Source organism: Typopeltis vanoorti, chromosome 20 (assembly GCF_054136105.1).
Source record: "Typopeltis vanoorti isolate ZY-2024b chromosome 20, IOZ_Tvanoo_1.0, whole genome shotgun sequence".
NCBI classification, from domain to species: Eukaryota; Metazoa; Arthropoda; class Arachnida; order Uropygi; family Thelyphonidae; genus Typopeltis; species Typopeltis vanoorti.
Window position 1 is genome coordinate 14978667 of NC_143568.1, and position 22464 is coordinate 15001130.

At 34.7% G+C, this 22464-nt stretch overlaps 1 protein-coding gene across 1 annotated transcript in view; it reads left to right on the top strand.

Annotated features, from left to right (window-relative positions):
• The window catches only part of LOC150095249 (protein FAM135A), a 455287-nt gene that overhangs the window by 416131 nt on the left and 16692 nt on the right, over positions 1-22464 (top strand). The window contains exons 18-19 of the mRNA XM_090409881.1: positions 9273-9424; positions 13008-13118. Of these exons, the coding sequence (XP_090266007.1) occupies positions 9273-9424; positions 13008-13118 (263 nt within the window). The remainder of the gene's footprint in view (positions 1-9272; positions 9425-13007; positions 13119-22464) is intronic.

The following is a 22464-nucleotide window of genomic DNA, read 5'->3' on the forward strand; positions in this document are numbered from 1 at the left end:
ATTTTGTCAGGGGTTTAAAGGTGGTTTTGATGTTGTATTTGTGTAGTGTTCTATTTTTTCCAAAATGCCTCTAACATAAGGAATAAATAAATTTCGTGTGATGATACTGCATTCCCCCTTTTTACGGGAGTTCACGGTACCATCTAGTCCCCCTAAATTTTATCCAGGCTCCAGAACTGGCATAGGCTGACGAATCAGACCTATGGCTGGGTCAGTATTCCTGGCTGTAATCTGTGTGTCTTCAGACCAGTTTGCCTGCTTGCAGGATGGAAAACACCAGATAGACTGGCAGAAAAAACCCTGCTGTCCACGCCCAAGACCGGCTAACTTGGCTGTGGCTGAGGAAGATCCTTAAGTTCCTCATGTCATTGATGGGAATCGAACCTAGGACACTCCTCCAGGCATATGGTTGCGAAGCGCAAAGCCACTAGGCTAACCACATGGACAACATAAGGAATGGCAATGGCATTCTTGAAATCTTTTTTGGTTTTAGTGGTGTCTCTGTGAAGGATCTTGTGAATAGTCTTTTTACTGTATCCATTTTTTATAAATGTATGGTTGATGATCTTGTATTTCTGTTTAGAGCTTGCTCATTAGAACAAATAGTTTGAGCTCTGTGTTTAAGGGTGCTTATGACACTTTAGTTTTTGTGTTGAGTGGTGGTAAGAATTTTTGTGTATGTACTAGCCTGTGTGTGTAGGTTTGCAGTAGACTGAGAAGGGGAGACAGCCTGAGGGAAGGCGTGTGATGTGTGTCTAGGAAAGGAAGAGAGTTGTTTTTTTTTTCTATTTCAATGGTAAATTGAATATGTTTTTTGTTGTTTGTCAGGTGGCTAAGGAATGTATTTAGTGCTTGCGACCATGGGGCCAAATGGCAAAAATATCATCAATGTATCTTACCCAAATTTTGGGCTTTAGGCACACTGACTCTAGAGCATGTTGCTCAGTCTTCCATATAAAAGTTAGCTATTGGGGGGGAAAGTGGTGAGCCCATGGCTGTACCTTCTTTTTGAAGGTAAAAATTGTTTTGCCACATGAAATATCTGGAGCAGAGTATGTGGGCAAAGAGTGCTGTGATTTAGTGTGGAAATATGTCCTGTAGGAGCAAAATAGTATCATTGATCGGGACATTGGTGAAAAGGGCAGTTATGTCAATTGACTAATAAATCTTGGTCGTTGAGTGTAATGTTTTTAATTTTGCTTATGAAATGTTGTGTATTTTTTATGTAGGAAGGGGAATGATTTACCAATTCCTTGAGTGTTGCCACTAATTTTTGGCTAAGTGGTAATTCAGGCTGTCAATTCCTTCAGTAATCAAATGTAGTGGCGTGTTTGTTTTGTGTGTTTTTGGCAGGCCGTAAATTGTGGGCATAATGAGGTATTAGATTTTTGGTAGTTTCTTCTGACCATATGTTAACGGATTTAATTAATTCAATTGTTTTCTTTTTGATGTGTTTCGTTGGGTTGTAGTTTACCATTTGGTAAGTGTTGTGGTCAAATACTAAATGGTTCATTATTTCTATGTAGGTTGTCCGATCTAAAACAACAGTAGCATTCACTTTATCTGCTTTTGTGATTATAATGTCCTTGTTATTTTTTAGGGATTTGACAGCCAGTGTTTCCATTTCGTTTAGGTTGCTACTTAGACCTAGATCTTAGACCTCTCTCGATATGATAAATGATATCCAGTTTGTTTACTGACCTTTGCGCAATGGCATAGTTTAGGCCTTTTTCCAGTAGCAAGAGTTCACCTTGGGTGAGGTTGTAGTTTGATTTGTTAATAACAAAGCCATGGTCCAATGGGGTTGGTTGCTCCTAACTTTGTTTGTGGGTGATTGGTTGCTCCTAACTTCGTTTGTGGGTGATTGGCTGCTCCTTTGTTATGGCATCCTGATTTTCTTGTGCTTTCTTGCTGTTTTAGTACTTGGAACGTCTTTATTAATTTTTCCTTGTTTTTGAGTAATAGGTGCTTGGCTGTGTCATCTGTGATTATCTTGTCTAAAATATCCCAAATTTCAGAATTAACATTTTAGAATTAACGACACATTAATACCTCCATTTTGGAAAAACTGGCCTTTCAGACCATGCACTCCAGACATACCACAGAATTGATTGGAAAGGTACCAAGTCCCTACACTGCACTAAAACCTAGTTCGAGAGGAAATTTAAAGAAGCATGTGAAATGCTCAAACACAATCCTGATCTGAACAAAAATGACAGTCTAACCATTCCAAGAATGTGGAGGACCCATTTACAACCATTATAGCAACCAGAACAAGCCAGAGAAAATTCTCAATACAAGAAGACTTGAAGTTTTTTTTTTAACATTCAATAGCAACCTGAACTGTACAAGTTCTGAAGAAAAACTTAGCATGAGAGGACTTTAGCAGGTTTAAGTTAAGGGATATTACATCCCATATCGTTTGTTGTAACTGAGAGTAACACAAGCAGCAAGTTTTCTATATTTATCCTTGTTGAGTTTTGACTTTGCTCTTTTAATGATGGTTTTACAAGTGTTACAGACAACTGTGTACACTTGAAGGAAGCTGGTTTTTTGGTCTCAAGCCACTTGGGATAGGTTATCTTAGCCGAATAAGAAACTCGAGGAGTTTCATGCCGAATATAGTAGAAACTATATAAAGTTCGGCGATTCCAAGTTGCTGCAGTATCAAGCAAATACCTGGATACTGCAGCAACTGTCCCTTAAGGTAGTGCAAGCTGAGGCAACTCATGTCTAAGGTGGAGCTACTATATTCGGCATGAAACTCCTTGAGTTTCTTATTCGGCTAAGAAACGATATGGGATGTAATATCCCTTAACTTAAACAAGTTATGTGTCGCCGAATTGAAGCCTTTGGCTTTTCATATATCTAATACTTTAGCAGGTTTTTTTTTTACCACTAGAGGTCAGGTTAAGAGATCAATTAACAGTGTAGAATTCAATTTACCTTTGTAGAGTGCAAGAGCATGTAGCTTGTTTTCATATGCACATGTATTTTTCTGATGATGACCTCAATACAGGGGTGGAAACAGCAATTGTTATTTTATTAATAATAAGTAAAATAATCATTTCAACATGTGTTTTGTTTCCCTAAATTTGTGAATATGAATGCTGATCACAGTGTAGCCTTAAAATAAAGAGTTTATATCTACTTTACTGTACTGTGCCACTCTATCATGCATCTTTTGAAATTCATTATTGTCTACTTTTTTCTTCTTTTGTTTTGAACTGTCAGTTATATTCAGGATAATATGCAAGTTTTAGATTGAAATATTTAGTTAGATACTTTAGTAATAAACTTTTTGCATTTGCACGTTCATTTTTTTTTAATTCCTTTTAAAACTCATTTAGGTAATTTTGAAAGTTAAATTGTACTTTGATTTCTTTTCTTCCATGGAAAGAAATTGAGAGATATCCATTTCACTATTGCACAATTTTAGTTTAACATGGTTTAAAAAAAAAAAAAAATAAGAGTAATAATAGAAAGAAATGCGAGTTGTATTGCAAAGCTATTTAGGTGCCCTATATCCAATTATTATGGGTTTTGTATGCATTGGTACATTAAAATATCAGTTTACTAAATAGAGTGAAATTAATACGGTGGCATAAAAAGATTAAATTAAAGATGCTAAGAAATTACATTCTTGGTCTCATTCTTTATCCAAGTGTAAGTAAACAAAGTTTGCACATGAAGTAACTTCATGACTGGGCTACTTGTATATAGAGGCTAATGAATCCACATCAATTGCCTTAGTATCTCATAATGCAACACACATATCCTTACAAACAAGGAAAATGCTATGCATTATGCTAAGGGCCAGTATCCAGACTAGTTTCTACCTTTATTGAGGTCTCATCAGTGGGAGCCAGACCAACAAGTGATATCAAGCTTGAAGTAATGCAGAAATTGTATTCCATATAAAGGTAGTCAAAAGGTATCACACCTTATTACTAAAATACTCTGGATTAGGGATAGATGTTGAAAATTTTTTAACTTGATTATACTATAAATTAAAGATGCCAAGAAATTATATTCTAGATTTAATCCTTTATCCAAGTGTAAGCAAACAAAGTTTGCATGTGAAATAACTTCACGACTGGGCTACTTGTATATAGAGGCTAATGACTTCACATAAGTTGCCTTAGTATCCCGTAATGCAACACATATCCTTGCAGACAAGTATAATATCGTGCATTATGCGAAAGGCCACTATCCAGACCAGTTTCAACCTTTATTTGAGGTCTTGGCATCTTTAATTTACAGGCATATTATGGCATATATGGCATCTTTAATTCATAGTATAACCAAGTGAAATAATAAATAAATAAAATCTATCTCTAATCCAGAGTATTTTAGTAATAATGTGTGACACCTTTGGACTACCTTTTATATGGAAATAGGACTTCTGTATTGCCTTCAACCTTGGTATCACTTGTGGATCTGGCTCCCATTGATGAGAACTCAATAAAAGTTGAAACCAGTCTGGGTAATGGCCCTTCCCATAATGCATAGTATTATCCTTGTTCATAAGGATATGTGTGTTGCATTATGGGATACTAAGGCAATTGATGTGGAGTCATTAACCTCTATATACAAGTAGTCCAGTCATGAAGTTACTTCACGTGCAAACTTCGCTTACGCTTGGATAAAGAATGAGACCAAGAATATAATTAATTGGCATCTGAAACTCCAATATGTACAAAGCGAGAAAGCCAATAGGTTTAAAATATTTCGCTATCTGGAAAGGAATAAATTTTGCAATAATTGGTGTATTGGTGATATTTATTCACAATACACATCATTGTGGGAAGGCTTCAGAAAATTTTATTGTAAACTGCAGGTTTAAATACAAAACATTTGCTTCATGACGTGTTATTTATTATGATTTACTCTGGTAACTATTATAGTAATAACTGTAACAGTTTCCTATGTGTGCAGTTTCATTCTCATTACAACCATATATATATATATCTCCTGCTGAAGAAAATTTTAGCCTTCTCTAACTGTTTTTTAGAAAACAGAGAAGGCTATTTAGTTTCATGTTTTACTTAAAAATATTTAAATATCTGCATTTACAATAAATATGCTATCAAATGTGCTTGACAGCTATATTTTAGTGAATCAAATTTTTCTTGTAAATTGTTTTCATTTCTTTATGTAGCTCAATAATTACAAAAATATGAATACTTGTAATATGGTATTCCTGTTATGGCCAGCTGATATGGCATATCAATTGGTAATAATGGAATTCTTAGTACATCTCTAAGGCAGAAATGTACTAAGTCAAAATAATTGGTTGTAGCTTCCATCTACAGGTTTTAAACCTTTAGTACATTAATTAGTATCATGTGCAACCTAAATGTTTTATACATACACACAGTACTCTTACAAATGCCATTGTTATATTGTTGCATAAAAGTGTGGAAAAGTAAGCATTTTTGAAAATTATGGAGACAACTACCGTGTTTGAATAAAAACTTTAGTTTAATATAATTAAAATCTACATTCGACGTTTCGACCTTTATATCAAGGTCATCTTCTGGAGCAGAAAACTATACACAGGAAACAAGCTGCACTACAACAATCAGACTGGTTTATTAAAGATACTGACCAACTGCTACAACAATTGTTGGCCTGACGTCTGTTGAAAAAAAAAAAAAAAATTATACATCCACGCTAGAGTCCTATTATTAGTGTTATCTGTTGGTTGTAGTAATACATTGGGCACAACACCAAGTATCTATCTATATACATATATTAACGTCATGATTATACTTGTACTTTCCGCCCAGTTGGTATGGAATGGTTTCTAATACTAACTGAAGATTGGCTAGAGTCCTGACTTATGTTGGATCTTATATATTAGGTAGGCTGAATGTGTGCCATCCAGATCCTTGGAATTTTCATGCCATCTTTGTTGTCGATATTTGGGTGGTTTATCAGGATTTCGCAGGCTTCCTTAAATTTCCTCTCAAACCAAACTTTTGTGTGGTATAAAGAGTGGGTGCTTTTCCAGTTGATTTGGTGTAAGGTGTTGAGCGCGTGGTCTGAGAGGCCTGCTTCGCCATAATGGTTATATTTAATATGTCTAATGTATTCTTTCTTGGGTATAGGGATTGTCCATTCTGTTTCACCAATGTACGGTAAGTTACAGGTGCAGAGGATGCAATAGACTTTAGGATGAGCTAACGGGAGGAGAGGATTCTTAGAGGAGTTGAATATGGTTTTAAGTTTAGTGGGTGGTTTAAAGGTGACATTGAGGTTATAATGTTGTAGTATTCTGTTGATTTTTTTTCTTTTCTGATAACCCTTTAATGTATGGGATGGCTATGGTTTTACTGTAATCTAGATTCGTTTTTGTTGTTGTTTTATGGAGTATTTTATTAATAGTATTTTTGTTATAGCCATTATTTATGAATATATCGCTGATGATTTTTAGTTCTTGTTTCAGGGCTTGCTGGTTAGAGCAGATTGTTGTAGCTCTGTTTTTAAGGGTGCTAATGACTCCATATTTTTGTGATGGGTGGTGGTATGAATTAGCATGTATGTATTGGCCAGTGTGTGTCGGTTTTTGGTAGACCGTGAAGGATAGACTGCCTGAAGGAAGACGTGTGATTAGTGTGTCTAGAAATGGGAGCGAATTTTGATTTTCGATTTTGATGGTAAATTGTATGCGTTTGTGTTGTTTGTTCAGGTGGCTAAGGAATGTGTTTAGCGTTTGTCGCCCGTGCGGCCAGATCGCGAACACGTCGTCAACGTATCTAAGCCAGACTGTCGGTCTTAGCGTGGCAGAATCAAGAGCCCTTTGCTCAAAGGTTTTCATGTAGAAATTAGCGGTTGGGGGTGATAGTGGTGAGCAATGGCTGTAACTTCTTTCTGTAGGTAAAATTTGTTTTGCCACACGAAGTAACCAGACTGTAGTGCATGGGCAAAGAGGGCCGTGATGTCGGGCGGGAATTTGTTCTGTAGTAGGAGAATTGTGTCATTGATTGGGACATTACTGAAAAGGGCAGAAACATCGAAACTGACTAATAAGTCGTCTTTGTCGAGTGTTATGTTTTTAATTTTGTTTTTAAAGTGTTGTGTGTTTTTTTATGTAGGAGGGGGAATGACCTACCAACTCCTTGAGTGTTGCTGCTCATTTCTTGGCTAAGTGGTAATTGGGACTGTCTATTCCTTCCACAACTGGTTGAAGGGAGACATTTTGTTTGTGTATTTTCGGGACCCCATATATTCTGGGGGGGGGGCATAGTGGGGTTTGAGTTTTTTAACAGTGTCTGGTGGCCAAGAAGTGTTGGGCTTGAGTAGTTTCTCTGTTTTATCCTTTTTGTTGGGTTATAATTTATTAGCTTATATGTGTTATCGACTACTAGTTGATTCATTTCAAGTATGTTGTATGTATGTATGTTGACCTGTCAAGGACGACAGTGGCATTGCCTTTATCCGATTTCGTTATTATTATGTTTTGTTTGGCTTTTAATGACTTAATTGCTGCTAGTTCTGTTTTAGTGAGATTGTTATGTATGGTTTTCTTAGTGTTCAGGACATTACTAGTTTCTAGTCGTATTTTATCTGCTATATTGTAAGGTAGAGACCTGATGCCTCTTTCTATATGGTAGATAAAATCCAATTTGTTTACTTTTTTTCATTTCACAATTCTCCTACTACAGAACAAATTCCCACCCAACATTACGGCCCTCTTTGCCCACGTACTACAGTCCGGTTACCTCATGTGGCAAAACAAATTTTACTTACAGAAAGAAGGTACAGCTATGTGTTCACCACTATCCCCCCAATCGCTAATTTCTACATGGAAACCTTCGAGCAAAGGTCTCTTGATTCCGCCACGCTAAGACCAACAGTCTGGCTTAGATACGTTGACGCCGTGTTCGCGATCTGGCTGCACGGGTGGCAAACGCTAAACACATTACTTAGCCACCTGAACAAACAACACGAACGCATACAATTTACCATCGAAATCAAAAATCAAAATTCGCTCCCATTTTTAGACACACTAATCACACGTCTTCCTTCAGGCAGTCTATCCTTCACGGTCTACTGAAAACCGACACACACTGGCCAATACATACATGCTAATTTATACCACCACCCATCACAAAAATATGGAGTCATTAGCACCCTTAAAAACAGAGCTACAACAATCTGCTCTAACCAGCAAGCCCTGAAACAAGAACTAAAAATCATCAGTGACACAATCATAAATAATGGCTATAACAAAAATACTATTAATAAAATACTCCATAAACAACAACAAAAACGAATCTAGAAAGGCCACCTTTAAACCACCCACTAAACTTAAAACCATATTCAACTCCTCTAAGGATCCTCTCCTCCCGTTAGCTCATCCTGGAGTCTATTGCATCCACTGCACCTGTAACTTACCGTACATTGGTGAAACAGGATGGACAATCCCTATATGCAAGAAAGAGCACATTAGACACATTAAATATAACCATTATGGCGAAGCAGACCTCTCAGATCACGCGCTCAACACCTTACACCAAATCAACTGGAAAAGCACCCACTCTTTGCACCACACAAAAACCTGGTTTGAAAGGAAATTTAAGGAAGCCTGCGAAATCCTGATAAACCACCCAAATATCAACAACAAAGATGGCATGAAAATTCCAAGGATCTGGATGGCACACATTCAGCCTACCTAATATATAAGATCCAACATAAGTCAGGACTCTAGCCAATCTTCAACTAGTATTAGAAACCATTCCATACCAACTGGGCAGAATGTACAAGTATAATCATGACGTGAATAGATGTATATAGATAGATACTTGGTGTTGCGCCCAATGTATTTCTACGACCAACAGATAACACTAATAATTGGACTCTAGCGTTGATGTATAATTTTTTTTTTTTTTTTTTCACCAGACTTTAGGCCAACAATTGTTGTAGCAGTTGGTCAGTATCTTTAACAAACCAGTTTGATTGTAGTGTAGCTTGTTTCCTATGTATAGTTTTCTGCTCCAGAAGATGACCTTGACATAAAGGTCGAAACGTCGAATGTAGATTTTAGTTATATTAAACTAAAGTTTTTATTCAAACACGGTAGTTGTCTCCATAATTTTCAAAAATGCATTCGGATCACCTTGTAACGGATGTGGAAAAGTAAGTGTCGTGTGGTAATTTTAAGATCATTTTGGCTAATTATTAAAGTTTATTTGAGATTTTTAATTACATGCATTTATAAGAAAAAGTTAAAGAATACCATCATAATAAACATAATTTTCTTTCAGTTTTATTGGTCACTCACTAGGAAATATTATAATTCGATCTGCTCTAACTAGGGCAGAAATGAAGCCTTATTTGAACCGCTTGCATACATTTTTATCTTTATCTGGACCTCATCTTGGCACTTTGTACAATAATAGTGGGCTTGTTAATATGGGTAAGTTTCACTTGAGATTTGTTTTCATTTAATAAATTTATATATACACAAAGTTAAAAATTCCTTTTTTATTAAAATTTTTAGTTTTATCAGTGTGACTGGTGCAAATTAGTGAGCACCGCTTACATCATAATAGTGATATGTTAATTAATCCCTTTTTACACATCATATGATAATAACCATTGTGTCCTGTTCCATTATTTTTGACATAATGACAGAGATGCCAGAAATCTGTTTCTGGCATCTCTGAAATAGTTGCAATAATCCTGAAGAAATAATCTTATTCCCATGTTTTTAATCAACAAATGTCTATCTTCTTACCATTCAACAGAGATTAACTTTTGCCTTTATCTCTTTTGGATGTTTACTAGGTACTTTGCAAATGCTCTCTCTCTCTCTCTCTCTCTCTCATATTTTGGACAAACTAGTCAATCTGTTGAGGAGAGACCTCATAAACATCAGTATTATAATGTACATCTGGTCTTCGTCAGCATGGAGTAGAATTCTTTGTCAGAAACACACCTGATCCATAGAAGTAATTTTAAGTTTGAAAGTTTATTCAAAGAGAGCTTTGCTCTGAGACCTTATTGCATCAGTTGTGAACTTCCCTATATCCTTCTCAAAAGTTTGGGAGATTTTCATGAACTTGTAAATAATGATCACTTTTTTTTTTTTTAAATAATGTTATGTCATTTGTTAGAATTTATGTCAGATGCTGTCATGAATAGCTTACTGTGCTGTGAAGGCGAAATCTATTGTTTTGTGTTCTACCTTTTGAAATCAGTCTTATTTCAGTGATGATAGTCCACTCTTTTCAGATTGAAATAGTTATTTAAAGATAATTATCCTTAAGCATTAACATGTATCTAATTATTCATCTATGTCACCAGTATCATTGAAAATGAGCAGGCATTCAGTTTGGTAATGTATCCAAAGAGAAAAGAGAATTTAAGAGGTGCCAGAAAAAAGCATTTTTAAAATGCTACAATTATGAGGTAAATTGAACATTATACAGAGAACAGAGCAGTACATAGTTTGTATTTAAATACAAGAAGATTTTTTTTATGTAAAATCAGGTGTAAGACATGGGTACACACTGTCTGCTCTTATTCATCATCTATATGGGTTGCATTATGAAAGAAAGTGGCATTAAACCTGATATTGAAATTGGAGATATCAAACTTGGGTCTTTGCTTTATGCACACACTGTTATAGTCCTAAACACATCCCATGCAAGTCTCCAGGATTCTTTAACTAAATTGAATAATAGCTATAACAAATTTAGCATGTAAATCAGTAAAAAAAAAAAAAAAAGATGACAATAGGCAGGAATTTAAAAAACTTTAATGGAGAACCAATAGAACAAGAAAAATATTTCAGCTATTTAGGTAGTTTTTAATGAAGATGTCAAATTAAATATGGAAATAGACAACCGAATAAGCAAAGCTGACATGATATGTGTGCATGGAGGAGGTCAATTGAATAAATTTATATGGAATAAGATAAGAGAAAAATTAGGTAAAACACTAAATGAGCAGTATGCAAGACAGCTTGATCAAAGATTAGACTACAGATATCAGAGTTCTGTAGTCTAATCTTTCTGAGAAAATTTAGAGACCCGAACAGATGGCATTAGTGTTAGAATCCCATTAAAAATGAAGATATTAGAAAGTAACTTGACATTGTTGCCATTCAAGAATCTTTGAGCAGGGCTAATCTAAGGTGATATGGTCACTTAAACAGAATGGTAGAGGAAAGAAATTATATTGTAGATTTAATCCTTAAAACAGGCATTTGATGTCAAGATAGCAGGAAAAAGATCCAGAGAAGACCAACATCTAAGTGGATTGATTCAGTCAGAAGTGCATTAGAAAACTGAAATGTTAGATATCACATTCTTGTAGTACTGACAAGTAATAGACTAATGTGGAGGAAAATTGTTGATAGGAGATTAGTAACAGTGTGAACGTAATCATGTTGTACTGTCATAGTAATTTGTATACCCTTTGAGGGTGCATATCAGGAAATTCATGATGATGAGAATAGATTTACGATTATTTAGGAGGCAAATGCTCATCAACAGTGTTCTTCTGTCTGCTGCTCAATGAATTCCGCTTCATGTAATTTTCCATTTTTGTCAGTCTTGTGCATCTGTGCTCTGTAAATGGCCATCGTCTTCTTTTTGTCCTCTAACCTTACTGCTGGTGTACTTGTTTATCCGGTTTCTGGTGTTTGTTTTTCTCTGATTGTTCATCTGTTGTCAGAATTTCTCATCCAATGCCATTTATTGATAATAAATATTGATAATAAATCTTTTATTATCAAGATTTATTTAGTATTTGTTTAGGAAGTTAACTTCATAAGCATTTATATTGTTAATTATATTTTTATATTTTAAACTTCTAAAGTTATGAATTTTATACCTATTAACTACAAGTAACATATACTGTTTGCAGAACATACTGTAATTTTGTATTGATATCTAATATGCTATTAATCTCATCTTCCAATTAATGTGCTAGGCTCATTGACTAATTGTGGCCATGTAACTTGGCTTCTTATAAGCCTATGGAATGACTTCTAATGGGACTATATTGATCAAGTACATATAAAAAACAACTATGTTATACCAACTAATTTAACCAACTAAGGCTGTCGGCTTCTTCAGGGTACATAACTGATGTAAGGCACTAAAAAGTTAAAAACTGTTACAAACTATAATCAACTGATTCCAATTATATTAGACAAAGAACAGAGCGTGTACAATTGAAATTAGGCAAAAAGAACACATTGGTGACGTCAATAATAACAGAGAAGAAAAATCGGGGTTAGCTTTTCATTTCTCTAGAACGAACCATATCATAGAGTGGGATAGAAACACAATTCCTTACATAGAGGAGGACTTCAGCTCCCGAATTATTAAAGAAGCCACAGCAGTTGCCCGCTGTATACAAAACCTTAACAGGAACCAAGGACTAATCTTGCCCGTGATCTGGAAGACCCTTATTAGATCTCTTAACTCACCAGAACTGAATTACAGTATAGAACGTTCCCAAATAACAAGTGAGATCATGCATGCTCTATGCATGTATTGTACGCGCTCTGTTCTTTGTCTAACATAATTGGAATCGGTTGATTATAGTTTGTAACAGTTTTTAACTTTTTAGTTCCTTACATCAGTTATGTACCCTGAAGATGCCGACAGCCTTAGTTGGTGAAACTAGTTGGTATAACATAGTTGTTTCTTATATGTACTTGATCAGTATAGTCCCATTAGAAGTTATTCCATAGCTTTTGTGGTCAAGAAAATTAAACGTTTCTTATAAGGCTAATTAATGCTCTGTTCATAGTTTGCCATGTCTGACATTTATGTTTGTTCTGTGGACATTGTCTGCTTTGTGACTGGATTGGGGAGGGGATACTTCTTTGTGAGGCTCATACCTACTTGCTGTATATATAGTATTTTGCAAAAAAGGCAGCACAGCTTTTTAGTCAAATTTTTGCCTATATTTCTAGACTATCATAATTTTTTTTTTTCATAATATAAGTAGAGTTAAAAAATTTTTATCATTCTTTTTATTAGGAATGTGGTTCATGCAAAAATGGAAAAAATCAGGATCTCTTTTACAGCTTGCCATGAAAGATGCCACTGATCTTCGCCAAACATTTCTCTATAAGCTTAGTCAGAAACCTGGTAAGAACTCTTGATTCAGTTTAATACCACTCAGTGCATATCTAGACTTATTCTATTTTTGTTCAAAACGTATAGGTAGTATTGCAGGCTTTCAATAATATATGATTTACAAGAAAATTGTATGTTTTTAAATCTTTTATTATGTTGAGTATTCTGAAAGTGAATGATATAAAATTAGGCATGCCCCACCCATCCCCAATATATATGAAATTTTATTTATATGGATTATTAATATCATTGGAAACTTATATAACAAACCTCACACACGAGACATCTCAAGAACCATAATGTGACATTGTCTTTCATAGACAAGTGATTAAAAGAAGGAAGAAAGAAATCTTAATGTGTTTTTCAAAATCTAGGGATTATATTCATTTGGGAAAATGTATAGAGGAAGACTGTTCATAAGGACAGAAGTATATTGAATGAATCAAGAAAATGAGAAGTTAAGTAAGTTTTACCAGCAGCTCTTCCATGTTCATACATGATTATAGGAAAGCAAAAGAAAGGTAGTATCCTGCTTATTGGAGTAGCATCCATGGAAATACCTATAGATAAAACAACAAAGAAAGAGATCATCAGTTGGGAAAATGGGTCTTCTGGATATAACAAGCAATTTGACCTAGAGGTTTTTGGTGTGCCACCCCAATATGAGAACATTATTCTAAGGTTATGCAAATTTGGGATTAATAAAGTGTTAAGATTTCAGCAGAAAAGAAGTAACGTTTAGAAAGAAAAAATGAATGATACCAACATTTTTGTGTGCCAAAGAGACAATGGATGTGATGTATTTATGCAAGGTAGGCTAGATGTGAAAGTTGAACAAAGGAGAGCAAACTGATCTTGCTTGGTGAACAGAATGTTATTGAAAGTGAGGGAGAGGTAAGCATAATCTTTCTTCTGAGAAATGAGACGGAATTGTTTTGGTAGCATTATAGCACACTAGATTATCTTCAGCCCTTCTTGAGAATGGCAAGAATATTAGTGTTTAAGACATTGATTATAGATGATCCTAAAGTTTGAGTCATACACTACAATGTTTTGTGAATGAAGAAGAGGAATGGAGTGTATTATCATCAGCAAAGCTATAAATAAGATTGGATGTTAGTGGGGGAAAATCATTGATACATAGAGAAAGAAGAATATAGATGAAAGAATGGACCCTTGTAAATCATGGAAAAAGACCAAAGGGAACCTTCCTTTACATGCAATGAATAACCAGAGAAGCAGATGCCAGACTTGATCCAATGCCTTGGAAATATCAGGAGCTTTCAACCTCTGGGTTTGCCTCCCACTGAAGAGACCTCGATAAAGGTTGAAACCGGTCTGGGTAGCGACCCTTCTCATAATGCATAGCATTATTCATGTCTGCAAGGAGATGTGCTTTGCATTATGGGATACTAAGGCAAGTCATGTGAAGTCTTAGCTTCTTTATACGAGTTACCCAGTCCTGAAAATATTTCAGGTGCAAACTTTGTTTGCTTACACTTGGGTAAAAGATTAAGCCATGTATATAATTTCTTAGTATCTTTAATTTATAGTATAATCGAGTGAAAAAACTTCCAACATGTTTTGGAAAATTTTTTGCCAAAAGACCATGTTTTGGTGTAATGTGCTGTTCCAGTCAATCCTATGTAAAGTATTCAGGGCATGATCAGAAAGTCATTTATGTTCCTTTTTTCTGATATGAATTGTGCGTTCTGTTTCCCCTATATAGGGCAAATTACAGGTGCAGTGAATATGGTATACTCCAGGGTTGGCCTGCAGAGGGAGTGGATCCTTGGATGAGTTGAGTAAGTTCTTTAATTTTGCAGGAGGTTTAAAGGTGGCTTTAAGATTGTATTTCTGCAGTATTCTGTTTATTTTGTCTGATATCCCTTTAATGTATGGAATGGCTACAGTTTTATTGTAGTCTAATTTATTTTTGTTTTTAAATGAGGTCTTGTACAGAATTTGGTTGATAGTATTTTGGCTGTAATAATTTTTTTGGAAGGTATTGCTGATAACTTTTAATTCATCTTTAAGGGCTTGTTCATTGGAGCAAATCATCAAAGGCCCTATTTTTTAAGTGTGTCGGTTTCCAGTAAACAGTGAAGGAAAGACTGCCAGAAGGAAGATGTGTGACAAGTGTATCTAGAAATAGAAATGTGTTCTGCTTTTCATTCTCAATTGTGAATTGTTTGTGTTGTTTGTTTAGGTGGCTGAGGAAGGTGCCTAATGTCTGACGGCCTTGGGGCTAGAGAGCAAAAATATTGTCAACATATCTAAGCCAGACTTTGGGTTTTAAAGAAGAAGAATGTAGAGCATTTTGCTCAAAATTTTCCATGTAAAAGTTAGCAATAGGGGGGGGGGGGATAATGGTGAGCCCATGGCTGTGCCTTCTTTTTTGTAGTTAGAAAGTATTTTGCCATACAAAATAGTCAGCACATAGTACATGAGCAAAGAGTGCTGTGATATCGGGAGGGAATTTGTCCTGTAATAGAAGGATTATATCATTGATTGGGACATTTGTGAAGAGGGCAGAGATGTCAAAACTGACTAATAAATCATCTTTTTCCAGTGTGATGTCTTTGATTTTGTTTCCAAAGTGTTGTGTGTTTTTATCACACCAAACATGGTAAGAACATCACACCATCACATCACACCAAAACATGGTATGAACTTAAATTTAAGGAGGCCTGTGAGATTCTTATCAACCACCCAAATCTTAACAATAATGATGGTCTAAAAATCCCAAGAATATGGAAGGCACATATTCTACCCACTTAACCTTTCTCCCTAAGAGTTAATTATAAATAAGACAATAGGTAATCCAGGATCTTTAATCTAATATAACAGTTGTCATGTTAAATTAGGGCATCATTTCTACTGTAACAAAACTATCTATATGAAAGAATGTTTCTCTGATGTCTTAAATAGAATACAACTTTGATGTAGTTATTTTATTTTATTTCTTATTTATTGTAATTTTATTTTATTTTCACTAGATGTCAGGCCAGTAAAATAACTGTTGATCAAATCATTGTCTCTTCAGCATAGTGTGAAATGCAATTTAGCTTGCCTCTGTGTGTGTGTGTGTGTGTATATATATATATATATATATATATATATATATGTATGTATGTGTATATATATATATATATATATATATATATATATATATGTATGTATGTATGTATGTATGTATGTATACTTCAGATGATGACCTTAATATGAAGGTCGAAATGTCGGGAAATTAAAATAATTATTTATAATATGGTTGTAGAGTCCATAATTTGTGTAAAATGAATGCTGATCACTATGTAACACTAAAGGAAAGTAAGTTTGATTGATAGAAGCTAATCAAAATTCTGGACATTGAAATCTCAGAGGAAGATTATCTCACTAAACAGTGAGTAATCAGACTATATGATTGACTCTCACACATAAGTATTCAACAGATCTGAATAGTTATCAGAATTACGACAGCAAATGAAGTTGACAAAATAAGGCAAGGAAATTTTGAGCCAAAGTAGATCATGTAAAGGATAATTCTGTTCTGATAAATTTTGGCATGGATATCAGATCTTGCAAATGCATATATTCTGCTCTTATGGAAGTCATCATGCATTATATAATGTGGAAAATTTAGATGAGTTGTAGTCATAGAGAATGCCATTATAGGCAGTCAGGTTTTTTTTGTCTGTAATAATGATGCAGATCATTGACTTTGGTTTTATGTTGGCAAAGTCTTATGTAGAAGTGTTTTTATATGGAATTTTATTGTAATGAGTATATTTTTATTGATTTTTGCGATTTTTTGATGCATTTTTGATATTTCTTTACATTTTTTTTTGTTGGATTTAATGGAGATTTTTTTAACCACAAGGACTATAATTTTTTGTTCTGTCTTTTATGATAGTGAAATATTTAGAAAATATATAGAACACAGATCATGCAATAGGAGTGAAGGATTTGTGGACACAACTCCCACATAACGTGTGCCCAGCCTCCAATTATGGCTACAACAGTTATACTCAGACTCCTGGCATAACCTAGCCGAATAAGTAAGCAAGCAGCAGTATTTGTACTCTCTGCAGCTTCCTGTGGAAACTTTGTTATCGAATTGAGTAGATACTGGTTCTCTAGTTAGATAATTACAGTGTAGAGTGTTGTCTAGCAGGTCACTACCCACTGAATTTGCAGTGGGACTATCCACTGCATCTTCAGTGTATGTAATAAGAAAAGAAGAGGACTTAAACTACTCTAGAGATGAGATATGACAATGACTTTTTTTTTTTTTTGTTACAAAGTAAATTATACTTGCCAAGGTGAAGAAATAAATTTGAATATGGCAATCGCCAGTTAATGCCAACCATAAACGTGGTGATAGTGTTTCACAGCATGATAACACTAATCACCCTAGAGATTTAATTGAGAAAATATGTTTTGAAAACAACAATACATGCCTCACCAGACCCTTTATTTTTGGAAATGATAGCCCATATTACACGAAGGTGGGGCTACTTTGGCTGTGAGAACCTATATATTCTGTATCACCCAGCCTGTTAACTGTTAATAAACTGTTTTCTGTAACAGAAAATTGTGGAATGCTGCAACTTTCAAATTATACATACACACTGTAAGTACAGTGTATACGTGTTTGGATAAAATATCAAAATTATGGTAAAAATTTTTTAAAAAATTTAATATGAAAAAATATTGTTCATTATTGATAAAATTATACAGTTTATTATAATTCAAAATTACTTAAAAATAAAATAAAATTTACAGTTTTTGGACATTACAATTAAATCCTTTAATTGTAATGTCCAAATATTTTAAGAGACAGAGCAAACACAATAAGCACTACGAACACTCTACTACTGGCCCAAACTGCATATAATCAACAGTGGAACTGTACGACGGAAAGTGCCGCATTACGCTAATAGCTTGCATCTCACTATGACGTGTATATGCTTGCGTGCGTAGCAATATGACACTGTGGTAAACACGGTGCTGCTAACGTCCTTCGCCCTCATAAGCGCTACAAGATGGATTTTTATTATTTTTATACAAAATAAAAGAATTGCATAGGATTGTTAATGATAAAATTAAATATTACAAGCAAATATAAATATTTTAATAAATGCATTTATATATTGAGAAAAATTGGAGGTGCTTCAGTTCCGCAGTGCCTATGCACGAGCCGCCCCTGGTGCAAAGATACACTGTAATGCTGTAAACTGTCATTAGTCTAAGAAAGGATTGGCATTGTTTAAAACTATTCACTGCATGTTGGTGCATAGTTGAGTAACAAGTTGATAGGTTGTGGCCAGGATTTATGTTCAGAATGACTAGGATTGAACATGATATTCTACTGATTTCATTGTTGTTCTTTAAGTCTCATGTTTAAATATTTGGCTAAATTATTCAGAATTGATAGGCTCAACTTCTCAATATATTAAGAACACTGAAATTTTTGTCTGTGGTTGGAGACAACTAGTTAAAAAAAAAAAAAAAAAAAAAAAAAAAAAAGGGGGGGGGGGAAACACTGAGACTGAGAATTTATGTTATTGCTCTATCATAACATTTTCAGAGAGAATAGGCTTTGTTGGAGGGAAGGGGGAACTGCTGATTATAGCAGAAGAATTGCAGCCAAAAAGAGTATGAGGTTACCATGAAAATAGACAGAAATGTGGAAAACAGGCAGTGTATATTTTATGTGATCTAGTATAAAATAGAGATTAACAGGGCAAAATATATAGCTAGTTGCTGGTATATCAGTGGTGCATAAAACAATTTTGATGACATATATCAACAAATTAGCATGTTTCACTACACATAAATGATTTGGGGAGGGGGGGGGGATCTGAAGGATGTAATATCATACCTAAGTAACTGAATATCCAATGTCAGGAAGATAAATCTGTAGAGTTTAGATGAATGAGTATGATCATTAAGCAGGAGCTGCAAAAAATAAAGAAAATGCGGAACTGCAAGCTTACAAGCAGTAAGAGGCAGCACAGGCATCAGGGTGATGAACTTGTTAAAGAAGGAAAAATCCAATTATGATAATGAGCGCTGATGATGGGCATGGTGACAGAAGCAGTTGAAATACTCTTTTTGGCTGCAATTCTTCTGCTATAATCAGCAGTTCCCCCTGAAGAAGCTCAATGCAAATACTGACATATGATTAGATGGTATATCAGCCAGAGCAGTTGAGTGTTTTATCAACAAGTGAGCTCATGAAAGATGTATACTAATGTTTTGTTTGAATAATGACTAGTGTGGATCTCCCAAGATGAGTCTTCAAACTCCAGGGAGATGCATATGTAATAATAAAAATAAATACACTTATAACATTTTTATTTAAGCCAGAATGAGATTTTCAGAATTCACGCAATGCAGGATTATTATAATATCATAAATATTATTATTAACATAAATAATCTTTATGATATTAATCTAAACATCATTTATAATGATGTAGTTATTTCTGTTTACAAATACTTATGCATGAGCTAGCTGGTGAGATACCAGTCTCATAAAGAGCTTGCAGGGTTTCTAATCTCACAAAAACAGGCAATTTGACCAGAAGAATACACACAGTTAACAAACATAACACTCTGGCCTTAAATGCCTTAAATGATTTGCATAATTGGAAATAACCCAACACATAAGAGCACAATCTACCGGTCTTATCCAGTGTTAACAAATTTATTCTTTCTCCTCATCTGCCTATTCATGGTAGTAATGTTCTGTTAGCTGCAGGGTGCTTGGTAAACATGGATCAAATCTAAATATTGTAACTAGTCTTTAGATGATGATGGTATCATCCAGTTGTATCTCACTGTTGGGCAAACACCTCTTTCCCTCTCTCTGTTCTCTTCCTGTCTCTCTCTCTCTCTCTCTCTCAGGCCATCCTCATTGTATTATTTTCTGCTATTCCCATAACCTCATTGCTTCACTTCCTCTGTTTCCCTCTAGATGTTTTACTCTCTCTGGGATCACTTATTGGAGGCCTGAAGTGTCCTGAAAAAGTTCCATGTGTGGTGTCTGGAGCTGTTTCCAGACTATAAAAGTAAAATTTAAAAATATAAAAAATAAATAAAATGTTAAAAATATTCCCTGGCCTGCCAACAGTATTAATATACTATAGGATTTCAACTTTTCATGGATGAGGAGGGGGGGACTTTCATCCCAGCTACACAACCAGCCCAGTTCCATTTTAATTGTTTGACTTTTTGAATAACATCGGTTTTTGTGACCTGTCTAATGCCTGATTTTTTATTTATTTTGTAACACCCAGAATATTTCTCTCATGTTTTAGCACCATACGTCAGTATATGCAGTATAATGCAATTGAACAGCTTTTTAATAAAGAGAGACAAGAAAATCTCCCTTCATTCTCTGTCCAGTCTTCAGTAATTATTCCATGGTTTTGTTACTTTGGAGTGTATTTCTAGGTTTTTGATTTGAGTTTTTTTACTAATTAGAAAAGCTTTGTTGAAACTGTTGTTAAATCATCTTATCTAGAAGTGTCCATAAATTGCTCTCTATGTTATTAGAAATAACTTCAAAAAGTCGGAAGCATGAAAGGTCTATTCTGTTAAGTTCAACTGTTACGTGTTGTATTCTTTCATCTAGTAGGGCCAGGGATGCCTTAGTATATATTCTTTTCACTCTTCTTGAGCGAAATGTTCTTTGAATGTTAAAAACTTGGGAATAATGTTAAAGTTTCTGCATCTTTTTAAGAAAGTTAGATGATTTAGAAGTCTAGCTTTTTTACATTTGAGTTTCTCAAAATAATTTGCCTTTTACTTCATATCACCGAGTCTGTTCATTGTTTAGGTTATATTTGGTCATTCAAACATAATTAAATTATAATATATTGATCTTTAATTGACCATGATTTATAAGCATCTAATACCAACAAGTTTTGCCAATGGGGCTGTCCAGCTTCTTCAGGGCTTATAACAGTAAAAGAAAAAACAAAGTAGCTAATACAGAGAAAATGGAGTAGCACTATCATATAAATTAGACATTAAAACAGAACGCGTAACATTACATGCATGGAGCATGTTGTGTTAGTCACTGTTATGAGAGCACGTTCTGTACTTTTGAGCGAAATTATATTCTGGCAGACTAAGTGATCTTATTAAGGTTTTCCATAGGTCAGCTATTATCATTCCCTGGCTTCTGTTAAGATTTTCTCTAGAACGGAGGACTACAAGATTGCAGAATTATTATCAGACCCATCAATGTATCGCATATTAGAGTCAGACCCAACATGGAAAAACCACAAGGACACAAACAACTTATTACGGAACATGACTAGTTGGTCTATAGACTTGCAATGGAATCTGAAGTCACTACACCCATTGACCCACAATTGTATGGAGCCCCAAAAGTCCACAAAAGTGGAGTTCCACTATGCCTGATCATTTATGAAAGAAATGCTCCCACATATTTATTGTCCAAGCACCTCTCCAACTTACTAAAAGGACATATCAGAAAATCAGACACTTACATTAAGAATTCAAAGCACTTTATTGAAAAATTTAAAAACATCTCGATCTTAAAGACAGACATTCTGGCTAGCTTGGATGTGGTATCTTTATTTACCAACATCCCAGTAGAAGAAGTTATCAGTATCCTATACAATCTCTTCCCTGAAGATACGGCTCACCTTTTCGTCACTGTCTTAAATCTAATTATTTAAAATGGAATGAAACGATATATGAGCAACTAAATGGCTTAACTATGGGCAGTCCCCTCTTGCCGCCCTGTGCAGATCTGTTCATGGAAAAGCTAGAAACAGACATCCTCTCAAAATTAGACAGAAAACATTTAGTGTGGTGGAGGTATGTAGACGATGTCTTCACAATTTGGAGGGACACAAAAACAGCTCTTTTTAGACTTTTTAACTAAAATTAATTCTTTTCATCAAAAAATACAATTCACTTTGGAACTGGAAAAAGATAATAGACTACCTTTTATGGATTTATCAACAAACTAGCAGATGGACATATCAAATTAACTGTCTACTGCAAACCAACACACACTGGATGCTACTTTCATTTCAAGTCAACTTACCATATTTCTCAGAAGCTCAGCATAATACATATGCTCAAAAGTAGAGCTATGAACACCATCTCAGAAGTAAAAGAACTCTGATGAAATTACACATATATCCGAGACATTAATAAAAAATGGCTATCCAAAGAATCTAATCAACAAGATTCTTCATAGAACCCCTCCCCCTGCAACAACAACAACAACCTACTACCATCACTCAATACAGTTCATCCTTAGTTATTCCTTATGCAGGTACAGTATCTGAGAAGATCACAAAACGTTTTAA